The sequence below is a fragment of the Thalassophryne amazonica genome, chromosome 4, assembly GCF_902500255.1.
Source record: "Thalassophryne amazonica chromosome 4, fThaAma1.1, whole genome shotgun sequence".
NCBI lineage: Eukaryota > Metazoa > Chordata > Actinopteri > Batrachoidiformes > Batrachoididae > Thalassophryne > Thalassophryne amazonica.
This window is the reverse complement of record NC_047106.1, coordinates 143,823,455-143,847,772: the sequence shown is the minus strand read 5'-3', so window position 1 is coordinate 143,847,772 and position 24,318 is coordinate 143,823,455. Positions and strand designations below refer to the sequence as shown.

The window sequence follows — 24,318 nt, the reverse complement described above, 5'->3', positions numbered from 1 at the left end:
TGACAGACGCCCCGTGGTCCTCCCTGGTCATTCATCCGGGAGCACTTCAGGGGAAAACCCAGACTTTGTGTTTGATTATAGTGTGTTATCATCGGCTGAGCTCAGCCCGCGTCTTTACTGAGGGACTGGAAGTACAGAAGAATATACATAAAACAATTTAGACACCTGATCTTTTCTCATAATTACGAGATCCTGATGTTGTAATTACAAGATCAGTGGTCAAATTTATATTTATCCAGTGAATGCAATACACTTTTGTAACGTTTTCCTTCATAATAATAATAATTATTTTAATAATTATTATTATTATTACTACTATTTTTTTTTTTTTTGCCATATCTACTACATTTTCCTTTGTAATAATAACACTTATTTAATAATTATTATTTTTATAACTAAGGAGTGTGATTTTTTTTTTTCTATATCAGATTTTCCTTTATAATAATAATAATAAACAAATAATTATTTTGATAATAATCATTATTATTGTTATGAAAAGTGTGATTTTTATTTTTTTTGTCCTATCTTTCACATTTTTCTTCATAATAATAATTATTATTAAAATAATTATTATTATTATTACTAAGGGAAGTGTGATTTTTTTTTTTTTTTTTGCCATGTCTACTACATTTTCCTTTGTAATAATAACACTTATTTTAATAATTATTATTTTTATAACTAAGGAGTGTGATTTTTTTTTTTTCTATATCTGTCAGATTTTCCTTTATAATAATAATAATAAACAAATAATTATTTTGATAATAATCATTATTATTGCTATGAAAAGTGTGATTTTTATTTTTTTGTCCTATCTTTCACATTTTTCTTCATCATTTTTTTTTCCAGAAACCGCCTTTGTTCTTCTTTCCATGACAAAAACTCCTGTAACAGTGAAATATGCCGTTCATTTCTAAACTGGACGCTGTCTTGATCGGGTATGTCCTCTGACTAGCACAGGAATTGTGAAAAGACGTGGACATCAGCACTTTTCCAGCACATTAAGACAGACATGCGGAGGAGTTCGGCACGTTGTGGTGCAGCCGCTCGGCGCAAAGAAACGCAGTGATGAAGCCTCACAGGACATGTTCTGGCATGTCCAGCTCATGCACAATCACAATCGGATATTCACACGACTAGAAAGCAATCGGAATCCGTCTGAAATCCACCTTTAAGCCGTCCTGTGAGACCAACACCGAGGTGGTTTTGTCCCGCGTAATGAACGGCTCCGTGGCGCGTCCCTCGGCTTCTTTTTCCATGAAAAAAAAAACTCCTGTAACGGTGGAATGTGCCGGAAAAAGTGCTGATGTTCACATCTTCTGCCTTTTTGTGAAAGTCAGACGAGGTCCCGGATCAACAAAGATTTCACGTTGGAAATGATCTGGTTGTTTGTGCGGGGTGTCAGCCTGTCCATCAGCGCTCGGAACGCGCTGCACTCTCAGCAGTTGTGGCCGGTCTTTAAACTGTCTGGATCACTCCTTAATCTGTTTAATCCCCATAAAATTGTCCCTGAAAGCCATATAAATTTTTCGAACGGTGTCCACCTGGAGGTTTCTCACAGTTTTTGGGAAAAAATTGATGTAGCAAAGATCCAAATTGTTCAGACATTTATTCGCAATAAAAAATAGACGAGAGGGGTGGACCACACCTCACTCAAAGCCTGCTCACAGGTGAATGACGCAACCGACAGGCGTGAAAAAACTCACGCATGCGCACGAGGGTTCAAGCTTGGCTGATGCAATCACACGTGATTCAAATCCATATGGTTTTTGAAAAAAATAATAAGGTGGGATACTTTTCTAACAGACCTCGTATATTCTTCTGTACTTCCAGTCCCTCAGTAAAGATGCGGGCTGAGCTTAACCGATGATAACACACTATAATCAAACACAACGTCTGGATTTTCCCCTGAAATGCTTCCGGGTGAATGTCCAGGGAGGAGCACGGGGCGTCTTCCAGTTTTCACTCACACAGACCCACCGACCACTGAGGGACACATCGGGGCTCACTCCCACCTGGGCACATGCCAGTCTGTGTGCCCCGTACCCCGCCTCGCTGGAGGAGTTTCATTCATCCAGGAACAGTTTAGTGGGAAATCCACACTTTGAGTGTGCCGTGGTGTGGATCACAGTGCAGTGTGGGAGGTTACAAATTGGCCAATTTTCTATTATGACTCTGGAGTTCTCACGCTTGTCTTTACCGAGGGACTGGAAGTACGGAAGCACATAGTACAGAAGCGATTACACACACACACACACAAAAAAAATTAAAATAAATAAATAATAGCTTGATCTTATAATTACGAGATCCTGATGTCTTAATTACGAGATCTTGTAATTATGAGATCTTTTCTTATAATTATGAGATCCTGATGTCGTAAAGATCTTTGCTCAGAATTACAACATCAGTGGTCAAATGTTTTTTTCAGTTAATGCAATACGCTTCCGTAGTATCTATCCCATTTTCCTTCGTAATAATAATAATTAAAAATAATTATTTTCATAATTATTATTATTACTAAAGGAAGTGTGAATTTTTTTTGCCGTATCGATCACATTTTACGGAAGTATACTCAACAAAAATATAAACGCAACACTTTTGGTTTTGCTCCCATTTTGTATGAGATGAACTCAAAGATCTAAAACTTTTTCCACATACACAATATCACCATTTCCCTCAAATATTGTTCACAAACCAGTCTAAATCTGTGATAGTGAGCACTTCTCCTTTGCTGAGATAATCCATCCCACCTCACAGGTGTGCCATACCAAGATGCTGATTAGACACCATGATTAGTGCACAGGTGTGCCTTAGACTGTCCACAATAAAAGGCCACTCTGAAAGGTGCAGTTTTGTTTTACTGGGGGGGGGATACCAGCAGTATCTGGTGGGACCACCATTTGCCTCATGCAGTGCAACACATCTCCTTCGCATCATCCGTGAAGAGAACACCTCTCCAACGTGCCAAACGCCAGCGAATGTGAGCATTTGCCCACTCAAGTCGGTTACGACGACGAACTGGAGTCAGGTCGAGACCCCGATGAGGACGACGAGCATGCAGATGCGCTTCCCTGAGACGGTTTCTGACAGTTTGTGCAGAAATTCTTTGGTTATGCAAATCGATTGTTCCAGCAGCTGTCCGAGTGGCTGGTCTCAGACGATCTTGGAGGTGAACATGCTGGATGTGGAGGTCCTGGGCTGGTGTGGTTACACGTGGTCTGCGGTTGTGAGGCTGGTTGGATGTACTGCCAAATTCTCTGAAACGCCTTTGGAGACAGCTTATGGTAGAGACATGAACATTCAATACACGAGCAACAGCTCTGGTTGACATTCCTGCTGTCAGCATGCCAATTGCACGCTCCCTCAAATCTTGCGACATCTGTGGCATTGTGCTGTGTGATAAAACTGCACCTTTCAGAGTGGCCTTTTATTGTGGGCAGTCTAAGGCACACATGTGCACTAATCATGGTGTCTAATCAGCATCTTGGTATGGCACACCTGTGAGGTGGGATGGATTATCTCAGCAAAGGAGAAGTGCTCACTATCACAGATTTCAACTGGTTTGTGAACAATATTTGAGGGAAATGGTGATATTGTGTATGTGGAAAAAGTTTTAGATCTTTGAGTTCATCTCATACAAAATGGGAGCAAAACCAAAAGTGTTGCGTTTATATTTTTGTTGAGTATATATTGCATTCACTGGATTAAAAAAATTGGCCGCTGATCTCATAATTACGAGAAAAGATCTCGTAATTATTAGAAAAGATCTCATAATTACGAGATCAGGATCTCGTAATTATGAGGTTGTTTTTATTTATTTATTGTGTGTGTGTGTGTGTGTGTGTGTGTGTGTGTGTGTAATCATTTCCGTACTATGTGCTTCTGTACTTCCAGTCCCTCAGTAAAGACAAGCGTGAGAATTCCAGAGTCATAATCAAAAATCTGCTAATTTGTAACCTCCCACACTGCACTGTGATCCACATCATGGCGCACTCAAAGTGTGGATTTCCCACTAAACTGTTCCTGGATGAATGAAACTCCTCCAGTGAGGCGGGGCACAGGACACACAGACTGGCATGTGCCCAGGTGGGGGTGAGCCCCGCTGTGTCCCTCAGCGGTCGGTGGGTCTGTGTGAGTGAAAGCTGGAAGTCAACCCGTGCTCCTCCGTGGACACTCAACCGGGTGCATTTCAGGGGAAAATCCAGACATTGTGTTTGATTATAGTGTGTTATCATCGGCTGAGCTCAGCCCGCGTCTTTACTGAGGGACTGGAAGTACGGAAGAATATACATAAAACAATTTAGACACCTGATCTTTTCTCATAATTACGAGATCCTGATCTCGTAATTACAAGATCTTTTCTCGTAATTACGAAATACTGATGTAAGTATGAGATCAGCGGTCAAATTTTTTTTTTATCCAATGAATGCAGTACGCTTTTGTAACGTTTTCCTTCATCATCATAGTAATAATAATAATAATAAAAATAAAATAATTATTTTTAATAATTATTATTATTACTAAGGGAAGTGTGATTTTTTTTTTTTTTTTTTGCTATATCTACCACATTTTCCTTCGTAATAATAATAATTAAAAAATAAATATTTTTGTAGTTATTATTAGTAAGGAAAGTGTGATTTTTTTTTTTTTTTTGCCGTATCTATCACATTATAATAATAAACAAACAATTATTTTAACAATTATCATTATTATTACTAAGGAAAGTGTGATTTTGTTTTTTGCCTTTCTATCACATTTTCCTTCATAATTATAATAGTAAACAAATAATTATTTTAATAATTAGCATTATTTTTACTAAGGAAAATGTGATTTTTATTTTTTGTCGTATTTTATCACATTTTCTTTCGAAATAACAATAGTTATTTTAATAATTATTATTATTGTTATTGCTAAGTAAAAAGTGATTTTTTTTTAGTATCTATCACAGTTTCCTTTGTAATAATAATTAAAAAATAATTATTTTAATAATTATTATTTTTATTACTAAGGAAAGTGTGATTTTTGCAGAATCTATCACATTTTCCTTTGTAATAATAATAATTAATAATTATTTTAATTATTATTTTTATTACTAAGAAAAGTGTGACTTTTCTTTTTTTTGCAGTATTTGTCACATTTTCCTTTGTAATAATAATAATTAAAAATAATTATTTTAATAATAATTATTGTTATTACTAAGGAAAGTGTGATTTTTCTTTTGCAGTATCAATCACATTTTGCTTCGTAATAATAATAAAAAAAATAAATATTTTAGTAATTACACTATGTAACACAATTTTTTTTTCCTGGCTTCTAAGTGTTATATTTCAAGTACTTATGTCTGAAGTCTATGGAAAAATGACTACATTCAGCACAAACTTTGATTTTATTTTTTTTAACGTTCTAGAAAGTTCTAAAAGTTTATTGAAATTTCTATATAATTCTGGAAACTTCTAGAAAATTCTGGACAGTTCTAGCAGTTCAAGAATATTCTAGAAGACTACTCAGTAGTAGTGAAGGCGAATCGAGAATATTCTTGAAAACAGACAAATTTCAAAATATCATTGTCCTGATCACAGAAGCAAAGTTTCTGTGGAATAACAGCTATTTTCTATTTATTTAAGGCATAACAGGTTAGGAAAACACACTGTGTACCCAGGAACAAAACAAAAATAAAAATTTGTTACATAGTGTTATTATTATTAGTAAGGAAAGTGTGATTTTTTTGTTGTTGTTGTTGTTTTGAGGATTTGATTCCTTCTTTCTTTTCCTCCTCTTCAGTTCCTGCTTTCTTTTATTAGTGGATTATTTTCATCATATGTTTATTCTGTGTTCCATTTGCTTTGTCACTTTGTTTCTTTGTCACTTTGTATTCTTTTGTCATGATTCAGTTCCGTTGTAGTTTTGTCGTGCCGGTTTGTGTTTTAATTTTTTTTATCTTGACTTTATCACGTTCATTGTATAATGCTTGGTCACAGGTTTTTGTTATCATTTATCTTCAGTGTTGCTTATCTGATTATGTTCCATTTGTTAGTCATTGCATTTTCTGTTTATCACTTATCTTGTTTAATTGCATTATTCACCGGGTTTTGTTTATTTGCAGTTTAACCAATAGTTTGTTTTGTCTTAGCCAGTATCTGTTTCATCCTAGTAGTATTTCTTAGTTCTGCCTCTTTTGTTTTGTCACATTAATTATTTGAACACATCGTGTTTCTCACAGTTAGTTTTTCTGTCACTCACTTCTCTTGCTTTGCACTGCTTTGTTTTGCCCTCCCTCACTCTCTTGCCTTTCTTCCCTCTTCTTTGTTCACTTAACCACACCTCTTTCCAGCACCTTCCACACACCAACCTGATTAGTTTGCTCCTCATTAAAACCCTCACAGTTCCTCAGCTCACTGCCCGATTGTTGACTTGGATCACTCTCTTGTCCTGTCCAGTTTGTGCTCTAGTGTTTTTGACCTTGCTTGTGTACTCTGTCCTCCTCCTCGCCGTAGCCCTGAACTCTGCCTTTTTTTTGACTCTGCCTTTGCCCTGCCTGCTATACTTCTTGACGCAGTTAATACGAACTCTGCTCGTTTTTTGACCACGACCCAGCCTGTTCCATGTCTGATACCTCTGCCTGTCTGACTTCCTGTGTACCGAACCTACTGCCTGGTCATCAGATAAAGCTACTTATTCTCCACAACCAGCCATGCCTGTGAGTTTGCATTGGTCTCCTACTGCTTCTGGCATCAAACCACCACCAGCCCTGACAAACAGAATATACTGTGAAATACAATTAATTGTATATTTTGTTAAACAACCAGGTTAATGTGGTGAGGGTTAACAAAACATTTGATTAGGTTTATATATGTTGTAATTTGTTCAGGTGTACACAGCATCATGCAGGCACACAAAAAACAAGGTCAGATTCAAGTCACTTCAACTCATAATGTGAACGCAGCTCAATGTCTAAACCCCCAATAAACATGCTCTTCTTCTGCAAACTTTTTTTTCCACGAGTGGGCAGTTTGTCCTCTCTGGTGAAATTCAAACCCGTTCTTACACTCTGTCTGTTCGCTTTCAAACGCCTGTTCTGGTTCTGTGCTGCGTCCTAAGTGGACATTGCCACCAGACAGCAGGATCCTGCTGAGCAGAGAAACGGGAGCACTGCAGTCTGATCCCTCCGAAGTCAAAGTGGAGCAGAGTGTTTGTCCCAGGGGACAACCGCAGAAAAGAACCGCCAAACCTTTCACACTGGTTCTGTTCTGTGCAGCTCAGCAAGCGGGAGTGCCTGCAGCTGCAGGGAGGGGGCGCCAATTTGGTAATTACCCACACAGTGATATGATCACCGCTTTGAAGGGCAGGTGATAATGATGACTATTTTTTATTTATTTTTTTATGTCTTTGTGCCGCCTCCTGTGTGTCAGGAAAAAATGTGTTCCAGGCAGCTGCCCGCTTCGCCCACATCAAAAACCATGTCTGCATCCGTCCATCTGTCTATGCTTAGCGTAAGTCCAGTCCTCCTACCCCCAAAGTCTTCAAATTCACAGGGAACGTTTCTGTGTAGGCTCTCAGTTGTCCAGGTGGTTTCCATAGTAGAGAAGCTTGAATCTTCGACTGGACTGGGTTGCTTGACGTGAGGACGTTTCGCTTCAAATCACAGAAGCTTCCTCAGCTAAAATTCTTGCTCTGGTAGTCTGACTTCTGTCTTGACTCTTGTAGAGAAGAATAAACCAGAAGCCAACAAAAGCTGGAGTTTTTTAACCTAACCAGACCCCACCTACCGAGAGGCTGACTGCTATAGGCTAGTGACTAAACAGTAGCTCTAATTAGCACTTATTGTGCTCTAGTTAGCACCCTCCTAATGACAGGGCAGCTGTCCCTCCCCTGATGGCTCCCTTGACGACTCTCTCCTGATGACATGAATGACTCATTACCATGAACAAAAGACTGAAACTGCTTTGACCTGAGTACCACATTGTAAACAGGGGACAAAGCGTGTCTGAGACCCGCTCCGCGGTTAAGGCTGGGTTTCAACTGTTTTACAAAGAATGCTTCCTTGACACCTCTCTCAAACCATTTCTTCTCTCTGGCTAAGATTTTAACTTCCTTGTCCTCAAACGTGTGGTTAGTGTCTTTCAGGTGGAGAAGAACTGCAGACTGAGGTCCACTGGCGCCCTCTCTGCGGTGCTGGTATAGCCTCTTGTGTAAAAGTTGCTTTGTCTCACCTATGTAGTGTTCATTACAGTTTTCCTGACATCTGATATGATACACTACATTGCTCTGTTTGTAACTAGGGATCCTGTCCTTAGGGTGAACTAATTTCTGTCTCAAGGTGTTGACTGGTTTAAAGTAAACTGGGATTTTGTGCTGTCTGAAGATCCTCTGTAGTTTTTCCCCTACTCCTGCTAAATAAGGGAGAGACACTCCTCTTCTTCTTGTCTCCGTCTCCTGTCTATCTGGTCTCTTTGTTTTCTGGGTCTTCTGCACTTTGTCCAGGGACCAACGTGGGTACCCACATACTATGAGGGCTTTCCGTACAAGTTGTTGCTCTTTAGCCCTTCCCTCTGCAGTTGTGGGCACCTGTAGGGCTCTGTGTTGAAGAGTCCTGATCACCCCAAGGGAATTGGGGAATTGGGGTTGTATGTTCCCTGTGAGGCAGGGAACATACAACCCCAATTCCAGTGAAGTTGGGACGTTGTGTAAACTGTAAATAAAAACAGAATACAATGATTTTCAAATCCTCTTCAACCTATATTCAATTGAATACACCACAAAGACAAGATATTTAATGTTCAAACTGATAAACTTTGTTGTTTTTGTGCAAATATTTGCTCATTTTGAAATGGATGCCTGCAACATGTTTCTAAAAAGCTGGGACAGTGGTATGTTTAACACTGTTACATCACCTTTCCTTCTAACAACACTCAATAAGCGTTTGGGAACTGAGGACACTAATTGTTGAAGCTTTGTAGGTGGAATTCTTTCCCATTCTTGCTTGATGTATGACTTCAGTTGTTCAACAGTCCAGGGTCTCCGTTGTCGTATTTTGCGCTTCATAATGCGCCACACATTTTCAATGGGCGACAGGTCTGGACTGCAGGCAGGTCAGTCTAGTACCCGCACTCTTTTATTATGAAGCCACGCTGTTGTAACACGTGCAGAATGTGTCTTGGCATTGTCTTGCTGAAATAAGCAGGGACGTCCCTGAAAAAGATGTTGCTTGGATGGCAGCATGTGTTGCTCCAAAACCTGGATGTACCTTTCAGCATTGATGGTGCCGTCACAGATGTGTAAGTTGTCCATGCCATGGGGACTAACACACCCCCATACCATCACAGATGCTGGCTTTTGAACTTTGCGCTGGTAACAATCTGGATGGTCTTTTTCCTCTTTTGTCCAGAGGACACGACGTCCATGATTTCCAAAAACAATTTGAAATGTGGACTCAGACCACAGCACACTTTTCCACTTTGTGTCTGTCCATTTCAAATGAGCTCGGGCCCAGAGAAGGTGGCGGCGTTTCTGGATGTTGTTGATGTTTGACTTTCACTTTGCATTGTAGAGTTTTAACTTGCACTTGTAGATGTAGTGACGAACTGTGTTAACTGACAATGGTTTTCTGAAGTGTTCCTGAGCCCACGTGGTAAGATCCTTTACACAATGATGTCGGTTTTTAATGCAGTGCTGCCTGAGGGATTGAAGGTCACGGGCATTCAATGTTGGTTTTCGGCCTTGCCGCTTATGTGTAGAAATTTTTCCAGATTCTCTAAATCTTCTGATTATATTATGGACTGTAGATGATGGAATCCCTAAATTCCTTGCAATTGAATGTTGAGAAACATTGTTCTTAAACTGTTGGACTATTTTTTTTATGCAGTTCACAAAGTGGTGATCCTCACCCCATCTTTGCTTATGAACAGCTGAGCCTTTTGGGGAAGCTCCTTTTATACCTAATCATGACACTCACATGTTTACAATTCAGTGTTCTTTGAGCATTCATCAACTTTCCCAGTCTTTTGTTGCCACTGTCTCAACTTTTTTGAAATGTGTTGTAGGCATCCATTTCAAAATGAGCAAATATTTGCACAAAAACAATAAAGTTTATCAGTTTGGGGTTGTTTTTGAGGATGCACAAGCAAATTTCGTTGTGTTGATTGCTGTGCAATGACAATAAAGGTGATTCTGATTCTGATTTGAACGTTAAATATCTTGTCTTTGTGGTGTATTCAATTGAATATAGGTTGAAGAGGATTTGAAAATCATTGAATTCTGTTTTTATTTACATTTTACACAACATCCCAACTTCATTGGAATTGGGGTTGTACATACTGTATAGGGTTGCCACCTTTCAGAAATGAAAATAAAGGACACCACCACGGCTCCTCAGGGCCACTACCACCACCCAAAGGAGTGAGATATTTAATTTTGGAAAAAAGCATTTAGTCATACTTAAACCTTTTTAAGTGCTTTATTAACACAAAACTGTTGATGATAAAGTGTGCAGTCACTGAAGTGTGCAATAATAAATATAAATATTAAGGAAAATGGACCAATAATTTTAATCTTTAAAGTGAGGACATTTTACTTTAAGAGGAAATAAAAAATAAAAATACTTGTTTGCCTCATTGCCACTAACGCTGTCGAGCCGTGGGGTTGGGCTATCCCACTCACGTCTGTACTTTTGCAAAAGTTTTTTTCTTTGGATGTGGTGGAGTTTCGCGTGTAAATGTGCCAAGCAACCAGGCAACCCGTGACTGGACCGGAAAGGTGGGCACGCGGAGAGGCAGACGTGACAGTCTGGGGTTTGTCCGCTGTGCCTCACGCCGAGTCCTCGCTACAGGACCCGACACGAGGTACAGAGAGGACAGCCCTTAATATTTCCTGTGTTTTATTTTGTTCATTATTCAGTTGTGATGAGTGTGTGTGTGGGACATTTATTAAAATACGAACAGTTTACATCCCGTATTGAGTCCCGTATGCAAACTCTGATTCATTTGTGTTTAAATATGATCTCTTTGTCATATATGATGATGTAAAAGTGAGTGAGAAATAAACACTTCTGAAAGTGAAAACACTGTTTTTGGACCCTGATAACACCTCTGAAGTCATTTACAAGACATCTCGTGGACGTCAGCGTGCACACTAACTTCTGCTAACTCAACGCTAACTTCCACTCTTGTCAGAATCGCCTGTATGCGCACACACACGCCCTCCTGCAGACGCCATTAAAACGTCAATATTGTTTATGATTGATTGATTGATAGATAGAGGAGCTTTATTGAACATGTACAAATTATACGTAAGACAGTGGGATTTTAATAATTATTGTAAATAACAGTATATATATATATATATATATATATATATATATATATATATGTATAGACTTTGCACTGGGATACCAATTAAACAGCTGCAAATTATAAAGAAGACTGCGCTCATGTGGCGAGGGTATTTCATCATTGATTTATATTTTTATTTTTCTCGTAAAGGGTCATTTTTGCACATGTACAGTAATTACAATGACTACTTTGGGACAAAAAAACCCCTGTGATGTGAAAATAGGTAAATGCATTAATTATGAAACTGAACATGTTTTTTCATAGGAAAAATGCGGTTTTGAGAAAGACAAATGTATAAATATCAGATTACACTGTTAAATACGTATGTTTTTCTTCACAGCAGCATTCAGCCATCAGATTATATGTGATCTGTCATTATTCTGAGCTCAATGTGTTTTAATGAAACAACTAAAACTGAAAATAGTGAAAAGATTTGACGTGAACTTGTGACAGTGCCTGTAATTACGCCCATAACCACAATACACATCAGGACAAGATGAGTGAGGTGTCACCTGTTGACCTCACATGTTCTAAATAACATGATTATTTAAATGTTTTGACCTCATGAATCGCCCGGAATGGCCCCGCCCACAGTTTTCATGCATGAACAGATGAATATGAACAAATGAACTGAAGCTGAGCAGAACTCAGCTTCGTGGTTCAGTGGCTGGGTTTGGTTGGACCTGACCTGGACCAGGATTTTGACAGGAACATGATGTTTGCACAGTACATTCTGCATCATCTACAAGTTGTGCTTCTGAATTCGTAGAGGTCAGAGGTCACGTTGGATGATGTCTTTGTGTTTCCTGTCTGTGTGCAGGGTTTGTACTCATACCTGTGCACGTGTTTGGCAGACGTTTGCAGCAGGGGCGTGGTGATCGGCTTCGACACCCGAGGTCACGAAGACAGCGGCTGCAGCAGTGAGCGGTAATGAAAGAATGCAAAGTGACACTGTCGCCACGTCAACCATGTGCTTTACTATATCAGCTCACTGTGTTCAGTGTTGGCGCCCCCTTCTGTCCCACTGGACACACACACAGCCTGGTTCTTATTGTTCACAATGAAACAGGATCAAAGTGAGACCTGCTGGATCCAGATCAGGGTCAGCGTGTGGTGTGGTCACTGATGAGCAGTGGTGGGCAGTTAGCTGTGCCCACCACTGCTCATCAGCTAACTGAAAAGTTATCTTTTGTAACACTAAACCAATAAACTGCCTAAAAACATATCGGAAGCAACAGACAACTGATAAGCGATAACTTTAAATTTTGCCACCCATACACTCTCAGCTACTAAGAAGCTGATTTTGAGTTTAAACACCACCAAAGCTTCTGATAGAACCAACAGTGATCACAAACCCAAACAGTCAATGAGCAGCGCTTCTGTCTTTGTGCACGCTGCCCCCTGCTGTAGGAAATTATTCATTTACCCATCATTTACGGCTCGGTGCGGTGTCATAACAGATCAATCAGTCGCTCCGTGAGGCGTCGTAACACCCGATCGGTTAGCGGCTCGGTGCGGTGTTATAACCGCCGCTAACCGATCGGGTGTTGTGACGCCTCACGGAGCGACTGATTGATCTGTTATGACACCGCACGAGCCGCTAACCGATCGGGTGTTACAACGCCTCACGGAGAAAACGGTGGATTGTCCCCTTTGGGTCAGGGAAGAGTTACTGCCTCAGGTGGAGGAGTTTAAGTATCTCGGGGTCTTGTTCCTGAGTGGAGGTAAATTGGAGAGTGAAGATCGATAGACAGATTTTGGCAGAGTCTGTTATTGTACAGATGCTGTACTGTACCATCGTTATGAAGAAGGAGCTGTGCCAGAAGGCGAGGCTCTCAAGTTAGCGGTCGATTTACACTCTTGTCCTCACCTATGGTCCTGAACTTTGGGTAATGACTGAGAGAATAAGGTCACACAAATGAGATTCCTCCGTTGGGTATCTGGGCTTAAACTCCTGGATAGGTTGAGAAGCTTGACTATCCAGGAGGGACTCTGACTAGAGTTCCTGGGAGCCTCCAGCCTGGATCTGATTTCTGGTGGAACCAGGCGTGACAGTGAACCCCATATTGAACTCTGCGCGCTTCGGGATTTTTGGACCAGGTTGTTGTTTGTGTTGTGACTGCAGCACTTCTGAAGCTAACGTGTTTTTGTGTTGCAGCCTGGCCAAGCTGACAGCCGCCGTGATGCTGAGCAGAGACGTTGTTGTTCACCTCTTCTCCACATTTGTCCCCACGCCATATGTGGTGAGGAAACAGCTTCTTTCTGACAGTTTGGGTTTGTCGGTTTAACACATTAAAGAACAAAGTCCAGTCATGTCTGAGAACAGGTTCTGGAGTCGTGCATTGCAACATTTACCACAAACACCACAGAACCACCTTGGTTCCTGGATGCTAACTACTCAGATAGACAACCAGTCCTTCCCCACCTCTCCAAACTAACCATCAGTCTGCTACAGCCAGGTGAAATGTGGGCGTATCATCAGTCTTCTTCAGCCACTGGGACCCACAACATCCCAGAGAAATGTTCCGTGTGACCAAAATGTCGTAGCTGATGTTCCCTCTGAATGTAAGTGGTCCTCTTCGTTTCAGGGTGTACTCACACTGGGCCTCATGTATCAAAGTTGCGCACTTGTGGTGTAAATTTACGGTGTAAATTTGAAGTACGCCATAGTTGCCGTGACATGTATCAAGCAGTGCGCACCTGCCCATTTCCGGCGTACGCCTGACGTGACCTTGATAAATGCGGCGGGTGAAAACAATCGTAATTATAATAAACACGCCCATAAATATTCAGACTCCGCTTCAGACACCCTCATTTTACGACATGGAAGCCAGGAAGACGGCAAAGAAAAAGAACTCCACCAATCACGACGCGTGCCAATAGAGCGTCAAAAGCGGCCGTCGCATCAATTGTTTTGTAGTATAATGAAAAAAGTGTTACAGTGGTCCCTCGTTTATCGCGGGAGTTATGTTCTAAAAATAGCCCGTAATACGCGAAACTGCGACGTAGTCAGCTTTATTTTTTACAATTATTATAGATGTTTCAAAGCTGTAAAAACCCTGTAAAACCACTTTATACACTTTTCTCAATCAGGCATGAACATTTTCTCACTTTTCTCTTGTGTGTAAACACTCTCAAAGTTCAAACCTTAGTAGAAAAATAAGACCAAACTGTTTTCAGGCCCAAACATTTGTTTGAGAAATAAAAACAGAACGTTTTCCTATAAATAATTATGATGGCTTTTAGTAGTAACGAATTTAATTTTAACGATCAACGTACGAGGTTGGACACATAAGGAATTATTAATAGTGACGGACCAGTATTTCACAGATCGGGCCTTTGCGTCCTGACGCCTTTTTCCACTCACACCTGGCTGCAGGTGTCTGTGTCCATGTGACAAACAGTTATGAGTAGTTGTTGGCGCTCTTTTTCTTCTGGGCGAAAAGATTCTTATAAACAGATACACAGAACACTGTAAAAAAAGGCATGCAAAATTGGACTAAAGAAATCTGTGAAACGACGAGGCCGCGAAAAGGGAACGCGTTATAGCGACGGACCACTGTATTCTCTTTTCACATGTCAATAATTCTTGACATGTGGATATTTGCTTGCTCAATTAAAAAGACACGCCTAATTTTTCAGATTTCTTTATTCTTAAAATGTATTTCTCTATTTATTTTATTGTAACAAACGAATGGAGATGACAAAACCTGATTGCAGCACGGGCGAATTAAGGGAATGACGAAACTACAGTTGTTATTATCAATTTCATAGTCTAAAACGATCACACCACATAAAGTTAAGCTCAGCACTGCTCTGGCTCCAGGCTCGAAGTCTGGAGAAAAAGGCGAGCAGCGCTTTCTTTGCGGTCAGCGCTGTAGCCACGGATCGTGCTCATAGACCAACAATTTGTATTGATTATTATGTAGTATAATCAGGAAAGTGTTATTTATGTAACATATGCATTGATTTGTATAATGGCACTGTTTATCATGTTGATCATCTTCATTTTTATGTGGATTCCAGTGCTGGTTTATTTTGGTGTATAATTTACGCCGCCTCTCGACCTGGTGTATATTTTCAGCGCAGCGTACGCCAACGATTGATAAATGCCAAGTAGCGCAGCCGTTTTGGCGTACACTCCATATACGCTCAAATATCGCCGTACGCACGTTGATACATGAGGCCCACTGGATCAAAGACTTGTGTCTTTGTTCTCCTGCAAAAATATCAGCATCAGCAAACACCCCTGACCTCAAGACTCCATAAGATCTGTCTCTGAATCTCAGAGGATGAGGATCCAGAATCACGAACGTCACTGCTGAGATCAGTGAATGTCTCCACAAGTTCAACACTTTCAACACGTACGGATACACTTCTGATAGCTGAGTCCAGGAAGTCATTAAAGGACTGGATCCAGGACAGTTCCAATCCCAGACACTCTGATTCCTCACTCAGCTTCTCAAGTGTTGCAGTCAGAGTTTCCATTGATTCCACAAAGACCATGGTAAAACTGCTCTGCTCAAGCAAGTGGGAAAAACATTTCCACACATGGTTCTTCACACCAACCAGGCTCCTGTGGCCAAACTTTCAATGGGTCTTTGTCACTGAGCCACATGACATGCACCAATTGTTGCAACCCCACCACTGGTTTATGGCCCCAGTTGTTTGTGTCCAGGTGTTGGGAGATGTGCTGATGGCTGAGTGGAAGCAGCTGGGTTCACAAAGGATCAGCTATAATTTTTGGGGAGATAGTCCACTTTCCTTCTTTTCTATTTTTGTATTCATGTCTTCAGGCTTCAAGCAAACACATTTGGGGGCTTGAAGACCAGTTGAGAGAGGTGTCACCTTTGCTGTGTTTGATGATGGTCCCAGGGCAGTCAGTGGACACACCCCTAGTGTATTTCTGCATGATTTTGGAACCTGAATTCAGATTTGTCTGATTAGTGACACCTCTTGTTAGAAAGTCAGAGCACAGCTCCATTTGGAGCAGATGTGCGCTGTTTGTCTGTGAGAATGAAAAGCTGCATGCTGTGACCAGAGGCCACTGATTTAAAGAAATGTCTCTCCTAAAGCTTTGAGTCTGAGGTTGGTTCTTTGTTGTCTTTGTCTTTCAGCCGTATGCAGTGAAGAAACTGGGTGCGGCGGCCGGGGTGATGATCACCGCCTCTCATAACCCCAAAGAGGACAACGGCTACAAGGTGACGTGCACGACTCCTCATGTGATCCCCAGCACCTGTCTGTGGACCACTCAAAAACAGTGGACACCAGGGCCTGGATTATGTGGTGGTACTCAAGATCTTGGGCTAAGTCATAGTCTGAGACCCAGGAGACAAGTGATTCAGATTTAGCATCAGACTAAAAGATAACCCACTTTAAAGTTGCAGAGGACAGAGTCTTTGGCTAAAGTCCCAGATCAAAGCTGTCAACGAGCTAACTGTTGTGCAAAAAGCCTGAATGTTCTCATCCTTTGTACCTGCTCGTAGTCCGGTAGTTTTATCTCGTCTTCTGTTGTGGTTTTGTTTTCACGATCTGTGGATATGAAACCTTTCTTCACCCGCAGTGAGTGGAAATGATGTGAAAACTGACAGTTCGTCCAAAACATACATGCTCCTTGAGGGAATGCGACTTGAAAGAGAAGCTCCTCTCACACAGAAGATGTGTTAGTGGCAACCATTGGTGTGCTACACGTTCCAGCACTCACTGCCAATACCGACTGCCAGCGTGCCAGCCTGTGCAGGGCGCAGCTGCTGCTTCTTGGCGAGTCTCATCAACTTTGTCTCTCTTTTCTTCATGTTATCATGGATTTAGAGTTTCTGAGCAACGTGGTAGTCCCCGTCTCTAAAAAGGGGACCAGAGAGAGTGTGTGTGTTTTTAACCCTGTGGGAGGTCCTGTAGCTGTAACATGAAGGCGGAGCTCTGCACTATGAGGGCTGGTGTAGCTGCCACATAGATGGCATATCCCCCCAGTCCCCACAAATCAGTCTCGGGGAATCACCCAAGTACATCCTTATGTTACGGAGCATCCAGAAAGTATTCACAGCACTTCACTTTTCACACATTTTGTTTTGTTACAGCCTTATTCCAAAATGGATGAAATTCATTTTTCTTACCTGCAAAATCGACTCACTATACCCCATAATGACAATGTGAAAAAGTTTTTTTTTAAAGATTTTTGCAAATTTATTAAAGATAAAAAACAAAGAAGTCACGTGTCCATAAGTATTCACAGCCTTTGCCATGAAGCTCAAAATTGAGCTCAGGTGCCTCCTGTTTCCACTGATCGTCCTTGAGATGTTTCTGCAGCTTAATTGGAGTCCACCTGGGGTAAATTCAGTTGATTGGACATGATTTGGAAAGACACACACATGTCTACATATAAGGTCCTACAGTTGACAGTCAGAGCACAAACCAAGCATGAAGTCAAAGGAATTGTCTGTAGACCTCCGAGACAGGATTGTCTGGAGGCACAAATTTGGGAAACAGAAACATTTCTGCTGCTTTGAAGGTCCCAATGAGCACAGTGGCCTCCATCATCCATAAATGGAAGAAGTTCAGATCCACCAGGACTCTTCCTACAGCTGGCTGCCCGTCTAAACTGAGCGATCAGGGGAGAAGGGCCTCAGTCAGGGAGGTGACCAAGAAACTGATGGTCACTCTGTCAGAGCTGTCAGCATTCCTCTGTGTAGAGAAGAGAACCTTCCAGAAGGACAACCATCTCTGCAGCAATCCACCAGTCAAGCCTGTATGGTAGAGTGGCCAGACAGAAGCCACTCCTTAGTAAAAGACACATGGCAACCCACCTGGAGATTGACAAATGACACCTGAAGGACTCTCAGACCAGGAGAAACAAAATTCTCTGGTCTGATGAGACAAAGATTGAACTCTTTGGCGTCATGTTTGGAGGAAACCAGGCACCATCCCTACAGTGAAGCATGGTGGTGGCAGCATCATGCTGTGGGGATGGAACTGGGAGATTAGTCAGGATTGAGGAGGGAAAGATGAATGCAGCAATGTACAGAGACATCCTGGATGAAAACCTGCTCTAGAGCGCTCTGGACCTCAGACTGGGGCGATGGTTCATCTTTCAGCAGGACAATGACCCTAAACACACAGCCAAGATATCAAAGGAGTGGCTTCAGGACAACTCTGTGGATGTCCTTGAGTGGTCCAGCCAGAGTCCAGACCTGAATCTGACTGAACATCTCTGGAGAGATCTGAAAATGTCTGTGCACCGACGCTCCACATCCAACCTGATGGAGCTTGAGAGGTGCTGCAAAGAGGAATGGACCAAACTGCACAAAGGTGCACCAAGCTTGTGGCATCATATTCAAGAAGACTTGAGGCTGGAATTGCTGCCAAAGGTGCATCAACAAAGTATTAAGCAAAGACTGTGAATACTTATGGACATTTCTTAGTTTTTGTTTTTATTATTATTTTTAATAAATTTGCAAAAATAAAAAGAAAACAAGCTTTTTTCATGTTGTCATTATGGGGTGTTGTGAGTAGCATTATGAGTTGAGATAATGAATTTACTCCATTTTGGAATAAGGCTGTAACATAACAAAATGTGGAAAAGGTGAAGTGCTGTGAATACTTTCCAGGTCCACTGTATATATGAACGAAATTGGTCAACAGGTTCTTGAGATATTGTGTAAACAAGCAAACATGGACAAACGGACAGACACGCCGATGGCTATAACCCCCCATATTTCATATCGGGGAGATAAAAATGAATAAATAAAATAATTCTAAAACTGTGCAGAGCCTTGAAATGCATCACCTCCACAGGTGCTGAGGTCCACGGTGTGATGAGAAGCACAGACACCAGACAGACAGAAACTCTAGAAAAAAATCAGATAGATGATGGAGTGCTCACTGCTCCTCCCGATAAACTCTGTCATCTCCGCTTTGAAGAACACCTCTTTCATTTCTCCTTGAGATCTCCTCAAATCGTGCCTCTGCTCTGTGCGTTACTGTACAGGGTGCACAGTTTGTCCCACTGAAGCCAGATTACAGTGAAACCGGAGACATGCTGAGGGTGCGGCAGAGTTCACACAGGAACACAACATGTGTGTTGATCCTTCTGACACCAGTACAAAGTGCATCAGTGCACGCAACAGAAATAATCCTTAATCTGAGCACCAATCCACTAAATACCTCAGAGAGAGTGTGTGTGTGTGTGTGTCTCCACAGGTCTTTTTATCAGTTGTGTTGTGCTGCCCCCTGCAGGTGTACTGGGAAAATGGTGCTCAGATCTTCTCTCCCCATGATAAGGAGATCTTGCGCCACATCCAGGAGCACCTTGAACCGTGGAGCTCCTCCTGCTGGGATGAAGATCTGGTTCAGCGTTCCTGTTTGAGGACCGACCCTCTGCAGAAGATCAACAGCTGCTACATGGAGGAGCTGACCTCCCTCTGCTTCCACAGGTGAGGAGGAGGAGGATAAGTAGCATCCACCTGTACCTCCTGATCTGACAGGCTGCTTCAACCGTCAGGCAACTTCAGTAAAACTCACTCGTACACACACACTCACTCAGTCAGTCACTCAGAGTCATTTTATCACTCACTCACTCTTAGTCACTTCCTCTCAGTCATTCACATTCTGTCACACTTTCACTCTGTCACTCTCACTCACTCACTCTGTCACTCTCACTCCATCTTAGTCACTCTTAGTCTCTCACTCACTCTGTCACTCACCCACTTGTTCACTCAGTCACTCACTTGCTCACTCGCTCTCTGTCACTCTCACTCACTCACTCTTAGTCACTTCCTGTCAGTCATTCACATTCTGTCACACTCTCGCTCTCTGTCACTCTCACTCACTCACTCTCTGTCACTGTCACTCCGTCTCAGTCACTCTTAGTCTCTCACTCACTCTGTCACTCACCCACTCATTCACTCAGTCACTCACTTGCTCACTCACTCTCTGTCACTCTCACTCCGTCTCAGTCACTCTTAGTCTCTCACTCACTCTGTCACTCACCCACTCATTCACTCAGTCACTCACTTGCTCACTCACTCTCTGTCACTGTCACTCCGTCTCAGTCACTCTTAGTCTCTCACTCACTCTCTGTCACTCTCACTCCGTCTCATTCACTCTTAGTCTCTCACTCACTCTGTCACTCTCACTCCATCTCAGTCACTCTTAGTCTCTCACTCACTCTCTGTCACTCTCACTCCGTCTCAGTCACTCTTAGTCTCTCATTCACTCTCTGTCACTCTCACTCCGTCTCAGTCACTCTTAGTCTCTCACTCACTCTGTCACTCTCACTCCGTCTCAGTCACTCTTAGTCTCTCACTCACTCTGTCACTCCCCCACTCATTCACTCAGTCACTCACTTGCTCACTCACTGTCACTCTCACTCACTCACTCTTATTCACTTCCTCTCAGTCATTCACATTCTGTCACACTCTCGCTCTCTGTCACTCTCACTCACTCACTCACTCTCTGTCACTCTCACTCCATCTCAGTCACTCGTAGTCTCTCACTCACTCTCTGTCACTCTCACTCACTCACTCTTAGTCACTTCCTCTCAGTCATTCACATTCTGTCACACTCTCGCTCTCTGTCACTCTCACTCACTCACTCACTCTCTGTCACTCTCACTCCGTCTCAGTCACTCTTAGTCTCTCACTCACTCTGTCACTCCCCCACTCATTCACTCAGTCACTCACTTGCTCACTCACTCTCTGTCACACTCACTCTGTCACTCTCTCACTCACTCTGTCACTCACCCACTCTGTCATTCACACTCACTCTCACTCAGTCTGTCACCCTCAGCCACAGTAAGTCTTACTCTGTCATTCTCTCACTCACTCTGTCATTCTCTCACTCACTCACTCATTCACTCAGTCAGTCACTTGCTCACTCACTGTCACTCTCACTCCGTCTCAGTCACTCTTAGTCTCTCACTCACTCTGTCACTCTCACTCCGTCTCAGTCACTCTTAGTCTCTCACTCACTCTGTCACTCCCCCACTCATTCACTCAGTCACTCACTTGCTCACTCACTGTCACTCTCACTCACTCACTCTTAGTCACTTCCTCTCAGTCATTCACATTCTGTCTTTCTGTCACTCACTCTGTCACTCTCTCACTCACTCTGTCACTCACCCACTCTGTCATTCACACTCACTCTCTCTCACTTTCACTCAGTCTCAGTCACCCTCAGCCACAGTAGGTCTCACTCTGTCACTCTCTCACTCACCCACTCATTCACTCAGTCCCTCACTTGCTCACTCACTCTCTGTCACTCTCACTCACTCACTCACTCTCTGTCACTCTCACTCACTCACTCACTCTCTGTCACTCTCACTCCGTCTCAGTCACTCTTAGTCACTCACTCACTCTGTCACTTTCACTCAATCTCAGTCATCTCTGCCAGAGTGAAGCTGCTTCCTTCTAAACATTGTTAAGGGGTTCAGTGTTGGCTTGAGACCAGAGGATCCTCGGTTGGAATCCCTGCCTGACTGGAAAATCACAAAGGGCTCTTTGGCAAGGTCCTTAATCCCCAAGTTGCTCCCGGTGTGTGGTTAGCGCCTTGTATGGCAGCAACCTGATGTCTCTGTGTGGGTGTGTTTGTGTGAATGGGTGAATGTGAGGCATCATTATAAAGTGCTTCTCGAGCTTCTGAGTCAGATGGAAAAGCACTTTTTAAATGCAGTCCATTTACCATTCTACCTCCTTGCTGCTGTGCTGTCCAGATTTCTGCTGCCTCCTGAGATCAGACAGTCCCCAGTCACTACCCCACACTGACACCCAGGCTTTCTAGAAGATTTTGACACAGGGGATGGCATTTGGATGGGTGTCTTGAGAACCGACAAGAGGTCCAGTTGGTGTAGAGAAAACTTTTTGATATCTCGTGGATTGAAATCCTGCATCGACATTCACAGAGATTCCACCTGCTCCGGGGTTCTCGGCCTTCCTGTTCATTTTCAGACTTCATCCTGAGGTCTTGTTGTGTGAAGCACTTTAGTAGGTTGACTGGTGGGTGACAGGTGACTTGACCATGTGCGACAAGAGTCCTGGTTCCAGAGATGTCCGACATCCTGGCAAGTGTCTTAACCTCATACACTCTCACAGGCAACAATGGATCAGTAGTGTGAAGTCAGTGTGCTGTCAGCTGCTGTGATCGTGGTGCTGTGAGGCTTAGGTTTGGAGGAACATAGCAGTTCAGGTTGTCTATAAACAGAGTTACGGGACCACAGGCGGTGTGTCACCTGTTTATAAATTTCTCCAACAAACAAAACAAACACAAAACTCCTCCTTGTTGACTCTGTGCCTTCATGACATTAATGCAGAGAATATGAAACATCTCCTCCTATGAACCTCAGCAATATCAGTACAGTCCCTGGTATCCTTTATGGTACTGCTACAAATGGTGTTTTCAAGAACATAGACCTGCAACATGGGACAAAAATCCTCATCTACAAAACTGTTGTCATGCCAACCCTGCTGTATGGCTCTGAGACCTGGACCACCTACCACCGCCACCTGAAAACTCTCGATGGATTCCACCAATGCTGTCTGAGGAGTATCCTCCACATCAGGTGGGAAGAGTACCGTACCAATACCAGCAACCTGGCTGCAGCAAAGCTCAAGAGCATCAAGTGTGTCATCATCAAGAACCACCCTCGGTGGGTGGACTCAAAGGGAAATGATCAAGAGGAGGTCAGAAGAAATGATACAAGGTCTTCCTGAAACACAGCCTCAGGATTTGCTCCATCAATTGGAAGACCTCAGAGTTACAAGCAATGGAATGGGCTAGCTGGCAAGCAATGATCCACACGGGAGTGGAAGGCTTCGAAAAAACATGGCTGGACAACACAGAGGAGAAAAGGAGAAAGAAGGAGAAAGAGGAAAATCCTCTCTGGCAGAAACTTCCTGCAGCAACCACATGCAGCAAATAAACGGCGTGCATCAAGATTAGTCCTGTCCAGTTGTTTCTTTGTCCACCATCCTGTATGGAAATCGATCGAGAGACAGTCTTCCTCCCCACCAACGGATTGCCATGATGAAGACAAATGGTGTCACACATGGTGTTATGGTTATCAACAAGTCTGTCTGCAACTTCTTCACCCAAACTGCTTGCAGATTCCTGAGAAACAAGCTGGTCTTGGATTCTAGTCAAATTAAAACTGGGACCCCAAGTGTGTGGCAGTCTGCTTGATTTCATCAGAATGTTGCATGAAGCAGGAACCGCTGTGGGATTGACTTCACACACTGAGTGCTTCTGTAGACCCTGTAGTTCTGCTTGTGTTTGCTGTACAAGTACATGATGGATGAGATACTCCACCAGTATTGGAGTACGATGTCCAACAGTGCAGCCCTGGATCCTGGAACCAGGTTTCACCAGTTTAACATTTTAGCAAAGTCAAAAAGAATGGAGGACCTTTAACCACCATCAAAAAAGCTGTAGGGACTGATACGGTCCTGATATACCACCCTGTCCATGCCAAGGGTCTGACGGAAACCAGGTGTGATCAGAAGACCCTCACCTCTGGTAACGACATTTAGTAAAGGAGTGAGGCTGTAAGTGGAATGTTCACCAAAACATAACTGACCACAGAAGCAAAAGTTCTAAGAACCCATCTACTGTACCTGAAGAAGCCAGTGCTTCAGCATCACATTCATTAACACTTCAGAGAAACCTCACTCTGGTGGCTGTCTGGCAGTTTGAACTGGTCCAAGGACGGAGCCCAAAGACACAATACCCCATCTCAAGCTTCAGTGAAAGGCCAGAGCAGAGTGACCTCACAGCAGCAGAAACACGGCATCAAGGACCCAGAATGGGAATTATGTACATGCTCCAAGACCGCCTCACTGTGTGAAGGACCCAATCCAAAGCAGCTGCCAGTCATCTCCACCGGCTAACAAGAGAGGTGGAGTTCATGTAAGAATGTCTGAAGCTGATGGACAGATTCTGGAAAGGTGGTCCTGTGATTAACCTTTGGTAACCTGAATTTTTCTTTCAGCCTTTTTATGAAGTCACA

At 42.6% G+C, this 24,318-nt stretch overlaps 1 protein-coding gene across 1 annotated transcript in view; it reads left to right on the top strand.

Annotated features, from left to right (window-relative positions):
* Positions 1-24,318, top strand: part of pgm2l1 (phosphoglucomutase 2-like 1) — a 196,278-nt gene that overhangs the window by 125,826 nt on the left and 46,134 nt on the right. Inside the window, exons 3-6 of the mRNA XM_034168705.1 lie at positions 12,145-12,251; positions 13,483-13,567; positions 16,442-16,525; positions 19,557-19,753. Coding sequence (XP_034024596.1) covers positions 12,145-12,251; positions 13,483-13,567; positions 16,442-16,525; positions 19,557-19,753 — 473 coding nt within the window. The remainder of the gene's footprint in view (positions 1-12,144; positions 12,252-13,482; positions 13,568-16,441; positions 16,526-19,556; positions 19,754-24,318) is intronic.